Source organism: Plectropomus leopardus, unplaced genomic scaffold, assembly GCF_008729295.1.
Source record: "Plectropomus leopardus isolate mb unplaced genomic scaffold, YSFRI_Pleo_2.0 unplaced_scaffold10854, whole genome shotgun sequence".
NCBI classification, from domain to species: domain Eukaryota; kingdom Metazoa; phylum Chordata; class Actinopteri; order Perciformes; family Serranidae; genus Plectropomus; species Plectropomus leopardus.
In genome coordinates, this window is record NW_024611456.1 from 1 (window position 1) to 7,627 (window position 7,627).

Consider the following 7,627-nt stretch of genomic DNA (forward strand, 5'->3'; position numbering starts at 1 on the left):
CTTCAATATAGTAAATTATATTTGTTATAGGAAATAATACTTTGTCTCTTCACATTCAGAAAAGTGACTGAAATGCAGGTCATGCAAAGATGCTGTCACTTTAAATTGACTAAAACACCTTTACAACTCACCATGTTGTACTGAGTAGTTAACCATTAAGATAAACACTCTGTGCTCCTCCTCTGAGTCCTCAGCATTTAGTCTGCCTGCTCGTCTGACTGTGGTTGTCTTTATTTTTCAGTTTGCCTTTTGTTAGGAGAACTCTGCCTCAAGAAACCAAATCAAGTTTTTATTTCATACTGGAGTTGCAATGGCTTCAGGGAAGCAAAATGGACTTGACAATCTTGCATTTGATGTAAGTATACCAGCTTATTGATGTAAAATGTGCCATATGTGGACATTTGTCAGTATTCTCTCGAAATGCAGTCAGCATCACCAGGTTCCTGTAAGCATTCAGAGGAAACTGCTTTTGGTGCAGTGAGTTGTTAAATAGTAAGCATATCTTGTTGAACTAAAAGTATTTTACATCACTATGTTCGATTAATCCTGCTTCACTTCGGGCAAAGGTTCAGACGAGTGGGTGTGATTCAGGTTGGAAGTTTCTAAAAATGCACAGTGCCCACGCAGCAAAAATAATACTCTTTTTTCATGTTTTTAAACACATTTGCTTTGTAACTTTCCACATTTGCAATCAGTTATAAAACACAATGACAGAAATATCTCTATCATCTATGATATCTGCTTACCTGTCCTTATGTCTCAGTACATTCAAAATATCACTTAAATTATGTGATATCTACATGAAATGCAAATGTGTAATAAAATATTACCTGAGAGCAAATTATTACAAAAGTACATCTCCAGGTACGGTTTTATTATCTCTTTGTTAATGTCTGTTTTTGCATTTTTTTGATATATGGTGCTGCAGATGGATGTCAATGATCAACAAACAGAAAAGGAGGACAAGACATGTGAGAGCAGCGACAAAAATAAACCAACCTATTGTGTGACTGATGTCCCCCCCTGGTACCTTTGCATTTTTCTGGCCATTCAGGTGAGTTTTTACAAAGATTCAGATTCAGAATACTTAATTGATCCCTGGGTGGAAATTGGGAGACCTTGCTCTTATACTGAATGTAGAGAAATTATAAGAAAACAGAAATAAAATTTAAAAAAGCATGCAAGAAAACATGTTCATTATTCCACAATATATGAGATAATATATACATATAAAATCATAAAGTTAAAGTTAAATGCATCACTTTTCACAGGTTTAATTTAAATATCTTAAAAAAAAAAAAAAATGCACTCAATAGATACATTTCTCTCAAATTTTGGTTGCAAGTTCCTTAAAATCCATGTTAGTTAGGACTTCTCCTTTTCCAAGATTAACCCTCCCCCTGACAGGTGTGGCTCATTACATACTGATTAAACACCATCGTTATGACGCAGGTGTGCCTTGGGATGATCACAATGTGCAATTTTGTTTTGAAAGAGGACTTTTATTCAGGTTTCAAATGACTAACGCTACAGAAATGCATGTTATGTGCACAGACACCCTTTAAGTCAGTAGATATTTGGTGCAGTACAGAGAGTTGATCAGGTTTTTGATTGTGGACTGTGGAGTGTTGGCTCACTCCTCTTCACTGGCTGTGAGAAGTCAAGTGGATCGATCTTGGAAAAGGATAAGCGCTCACTAATCAATTTTTTTAATGTAACAAAAAACACTCTTTTTTTAAAAGAACTTTATCTGTTATGTGCATTAAAAAGTCTGAAATCATTAACTTAAGTCTGAGAAAAATGGGAGCATGTATGTCACATGTATGTCTGTTCGTGTTTACAGATATTTGCACTTTATTACAAGTGTGCTAAATAGAAATGTAATGGTGAAATAGGCAAGAATTAAATTAGAGAGTAAGATTTTCAAACAACTCTTTGCATGTCATGTGAAGTTCTTGGTTGCACAGGCAATTGAATCCACATTGTAATTGGGGCTATAACACGGTAAAACTTCTATTTTCTCATTACTTGATGCATTATCGTCATCACTGTATCATGCAAAAGTAGTATAGCTGTCAATTATTCTAAATGCAGGTTGTTGATTGTTTTAGCGTCTTGACCTGCTGTATGTGGTATGTAGCTCTGCATTCATCGTTTTCATCACTGTTTCTCTTCTGTGCAGCATTACCTGACAGCATTTGGTGCAATGGTTTCCATCCCCCTCATTCTCTCCGAGGGGCTGTGTCTGCAGCACGACAGCCTGACCCAGAGTCGCCTCATCAACACCATTTTCTTCGCCTCTGGCCTGATCACCATCCTGCAGGTCACCTTCGGTGTCAGGTCAGAATAATGGTCCTGTAAAATATGATTGTTAAAAAAGTTTAGATGAACTTTAAACCACCGACAAGTTGAAATTTTTACTTTTAATTTCTAAATATGGGACAGACAAACAAAGATAACGGGTGAAAATAAAAAATCTGTAGACCTATGTTTCCCAGGAATTAGTGGAGACCAATATAGAGTGGTTATATTTGCTTACATTAGTCTGGTAGATAGAAACACAAAAATAGACAAGGCTGCTGCGCTGTGTTATGGCCATTTGGAGGGGATATGCACTCATGCAAGTTATTTGACATACCATTTTAACTTTTTTTTTTTAATCTACATCAGTCCTAATCATAAATATCAAATATTCATTAATTTTCAGAATTTTAACTCTTTCAATACAAGGTTTTTGTCATAATGCCACTTTGTTTCTTGATGAAAACAAAAAATTCTTTTTTAAAAATGTACTACATGCTAAGTAGATTTTTTTATCATCACAGCCTGGGACATGTCAATTATCTGTAGCAGCATTTATTTTATTTTTTTTTTTGTGGCATGTCAAATACTCACGCTCAAACTGCACACAAAATGCATTTCTCAGACTCAGGCTATAAAAAAAATATTATACATTTTCTACTTTCATTGAGATTATTTTTTTAACCAACATCAGCCCTATTCAGAAATATCCAAAATATTTGCTCATGTTAATTTTTTTTAACCTTTTAAATGCCAGGTTTTTGTTACAATGCTACTGTTTTATGGGGGAAAATTTTTTTTTTATATGTACTGCACACAACAGAGAAGTTTTTCATGATCATCAAAGCCTGGGATATGTGGATGATTTACAGCAACAGAAATGTTTTGCAGTTAACAGTATGGATGCAACAATTTAGTTTACACAGTGTATTTTAGACTTTTTGTTGGAACTGAGCTGGAAATTCCAAGATTAGACAAAAATACACAATCCTGCCAAAATGTGCATGAACACAGCCAAAATAATTTTAAAAAATGAAGAATGAAAAGTGAAATGAAACAGTCCCTAAGGGTTAAATATCTGACTGATATTAATTTCTGTTGATGTCATACTTGTAGGCTTCCCATCCTGCAGGGAGGCACATTTTCTTTGGTGACCCCTGCCATGGCCATGTTGTCCATGCCAGAGTGGAAGTGCCCAGCTTGGACCCAGAACGCCACTCTGGTCAACACCTCCTCACCTCTCTTCATAGAAGTGTGGCAGACCCGAATACAAACAGTAAGCTCACACAAACACTGTGCATCCACAGAACTGATAAAGAACATAAAAACAGCACTTCTGTAGAGCTTGTGGTCCTTCAGTCTCCGCCACAGGAAGTTATCAGTTGTATTGGCGTTATAATCCGTCAATCGGCCAAAGAAAGACAGTGATGTGATGACCTCAGTTATGTGTTTATGTCCACAGCTGCAGGGCTCCATCATGGTGGCCTCGCTCCTCCAGATCCTGGTCGGTTTCTCTGGCCTCATCGGCTTCCTCATGCGCTTCATTGGGCCTTTAACCATCGCCCCTACAGTCTCCCTCATTGGCCTGTCACTGTACGATTCAGCCGGAGCCAAGGTTGGCAGCCACTGGGGCATCTCTGCTATGTATGTAACAGCTCGCTGCATTTGTGAACGTCACTTTGCTCAGCTGGAAGGTTGTTCTGAAGGTTGTTGTTGTGACTGTGTGAATCAGCCGTGTTTGTGCTGCAGGTTTCGCACTGACCGTCTTTCTCAGGAAATCACGGTCTACAAATACACTGAAATTAAGATTAAACAAGAAGGGTATTTCCTCAGAGAATATGGTGTCATCACTTTCAAGTATGATTTGTATTGTCATAATGACAGTTCTTCTCATACACAGGACCACCGTGCTGATCATCCTGTTCTCCCAGTACCTCCGGCGCATACCAGTCCCTGTGCCTGCATATAGCAAAGCCAAGAAACTGCACACCTCAAAGTTCTATATCTTCCAGATAATGCCTGTATGTTTTTCCGGAAAGTTCTCACAGTATACTCAGATAGTCAGATCAGTGTATAGATACACAATTATAGCGGGCGGCCAGAAACAAAAGAACTGCTGACATGTTAGGTAAATAACTTTGATAATTCTGTTACAATGCAATAGTTTGGATTTCATGTTGATGCCACCTGACATGAACATCAAAAAACCGACCCCTGCCACACCACAAAAACATTACAGTAACGGCAGGGGGATCGTGACAAAAAACTCAAGGCATTGATCTGGCCTCCAAATTTCCCAGAAAACAAACTGATGGAGCAGCCATGTTTCATGAAAGTACCCCGTCTGACAACCAACAGGACTCCGAGAATCTGCCACAAATGCCCTGGTGCTGGACACCCTCAGAGGTCCTGTGTCCATGTCTCCAAGTCTGATCTCGGGAATTTCAAGGCCAGGTTGATGCTTTGAGGTCTTTGTCAAGATCCTCAGGCCTTTCCCGAACAGGTTTTGCAGTGTGGCATCGGGGCACTGCAGTTGGGGAGTGCCTTTGCCTTGTCAGCCAGTTCTCACTCTGAACTCATCAAATACGTCTGCTCTGTCAGTGCTTTTGGCATACGAGCGTGACACCAAAAGCCACATCCTGCCTACCTCCACCTGGAACGCAGCTGGACCGCATCAGATTAGAACACAACCAGACAAAACCATTGACGTTGTTTTTACACACCAGCAAACAGCACCAGATGCATCCACATGCACAGCACACGGGCAGCCTCACTTGAGAACGTGGACGAACACAACCGGACAGCGTCAGGTATTAATGTTGCCATAACAATAATAAAAGGAGTGCAAAGGCACTTAGAAGGCAGGTTGGAGGGTTGGTGGATGGGTCCTGCAAACAATTGACTTTCATGAGGAAGTGCAGTGTTCGCTTCCTGCACCTTACCATGTGCCTCTTTTGCCTAAACTTAACCCTCCGTGACCTTGTTACCAAATCCTAACCTCTGTGATGGTCCACATTGGTTGCCATGTGCTCGTGTTGTGTAAACATAACGACGTGCTGCTTCATCCCACCATGTGTATTTGTTGACATCACGGTAACGGCATCCCGGAGTGTAAACACTGAACACAGAAGGATGCCTAAAACATCGTAAGTAGACGCTGACGGTCGCTGAAAGAGCGGCACCATGTGAAAATGTGTGGCTTTGTGGTATTTGGTCTGGCTGGGTGTTTGGGTGATACATGTGAAGTGGGATCCACATAAATGCCAGCAGAACATGCATTGTAACCTGATGATACTTATCTTGTCAGTGGTTTTAATATACTGGCTGATCGGTGATAAATGTGTTTATACAGGCAGAAAACTATTCTTTGTTGTATTTCATGGTTGCTCAGAAATACTGATAGTGGTACTAATATTAGATATTGATTAGATTCTGCTGGGCATTCTGATCTCATGGTTAGTCTGCTACCTCCTCACCATCTACGATGTCCTGCCGTCTGATCCAGCCCAATATGGCCACCTGGCTCGCACTGATGTGAAGGGCGATGTGGTGAACGAGGCTCCGTGGTTCACATTTCCTTATCCTGGTACATTCACAAAAATACTGTCTGTCAGGGAGCAACCAAATTATTAGAGTAAATGCTGTTATTGTATGTTTCTGCAAACCACAGTCGTGATACAGATGAAACTTAACATTTCTTTAAGTTTCAATTTTTTATTTTTTTTTTGATGTGACACTGCAGTGGTTAAACTGCAGTGGTCAGTTTTAGGCACAAAAAACAACTTGTTTAGGGTAAGAAAACATAACCTACTCTGGTCGCCACAAACACTGCTGGACATATATATCCCCAACTGTCAGTAAAACCCCGCTTTTGTTGGTCTTGAATATTGGTCTACTGTTTGGCAAAAAACTCAATTCATATACAGCACAATTAATTTTAATTACATCATATATATTAAAAGTACAAATGTCACATATGGGTTTGCAGAAAAGTACAATGCCAACATTTTATCCTGGCAGATGGGCTGCAGGGAGATAAGGGAAAGCAAGAGTTTGTGTAGAATCAAATATTGACAACATTGCTGAAAAAAGTGAGATGTTTTGTAAACCTTTTAATATTAATCATTTCGACTTTGCATTCAGGTCAGTGGGGCATGCCAGCTGTGAGCCTGGCGGGTGTGTTTGGCATGATGGCTGGAATAATATGCTCCATGGCCGAGTCTGTGGGCGACTACCACTCATGTGCCAGGCTGTCAGGGGCCCCTCCTCCCCCAAAACACGCCATCAACCGAGGCATTGGCATTGAGGGGGTCGGCAGTTTGTTGGCAGGGGCCTTGGGCACAGGGAACGGCACTACCTCATTTAGTGAGAATGTGGCTGCCCTGGGCATCACTAAGGTAAGATACTTACAACAATGTTAACGTCCAACCCTACAGTTTTAAGGAATACTTATTCACACCCTGCTGTGTTGAACTATCAAGGAAAATTTGCTCATTTTGGACGCCTCCGCGATGAACGAAGGATCCAAAAATGGAACATTTTGATGAATCTAAGGCGTACGGGGCTACAGAAAAAAAAAAAAACAGCATAACTACATATGGAAAAAATTGTTAACAAACTCTTCAAAGCCAGACTTCATTGACAAAAGCAGACAAAATTGACAAAAATGACAACATTTTACCTCTCGGACCACAGGAGCAGCTAGTCTCTTACTGCCTTGATTAGTAAGTTAGTTTGTGTTTTTACAGGACTTTGGTGTTTTAAATGGTTAGTCCACATTCACCAAATTCACATAATAACACAAACAAACCAACAGATCACAGCAGCGGTAACCAGCAGCTCCTGTGTTCAGTGAGGAAAAATTGAGTTTTGAGTTGAGTTTTGACAGTTTTGCTGTTGTTACAAAGAATTTTTGCAGTTTTTAGATCCTTCTTTTGATTCTTTGTGTACCAGAAGCATGCAAGAAAAAAAGTTTTCTTTAACAATTCATTGTAACATGGGGTAAGTAACTGATATACAAATGTTCATTTTGGTGGTGAGATACTCCTTAAATCCTCATCTATACTGCATGATTTCATAACTAGTCTGTTTTGGAAGAATATAACTATATAAACTCTAATATTTCAAACTGCGATTTTGTGTGACAACAGGTTGGTAGCCGAGTGGTGATTCTTCTGAGTGGAGTTGTCATGATTTTGATAGGAATGGTGGGTAAAATTGGAGCCATCTTCACCACCATCCCCACCCCTGTGTTGGGAGGGATGTTTCTGATCATGTTCGGAGTGATAACTGCAGCAGGAATTTCTAACCTGCAGGTGATTTATGA

At 39.9% G+C, this 7,627-nt stretch overlaps 1 protein-coding gene across 1 annotated transcript; it reads left to right on the forward strand.

Annotated features, from left to right (window-relative positions):
* Nucleotides 1–218: 218 nt before the first annotated feature.
* On the forward strand, nucleotides 219–7,616 carry LOC121963314 (solute carrier family 23 member 2-like; the record flags this gene model as incomplete). The annotated part of the gene is made up of 9 exons (XM_042513618.1): nucleotides 219–355; nucleotides 929–1,054; nucleotides 2,183–2,340; nucleotides 3,418–3,577; nucleotides 3,764–3,945; nucleotides 4,202–4,322; nucleotides 5,731–5,887; nucleotides 6,445–6,698; nucleotides 7,452–7,616. Coding segments are annotated over exons 1-9 (1,368 nt in total), but the record flags the coding sequence as incomplete, so codon positions are not given.
* Nucleotides 7,617–7,627: the final 11 nt, after the last annotated feature.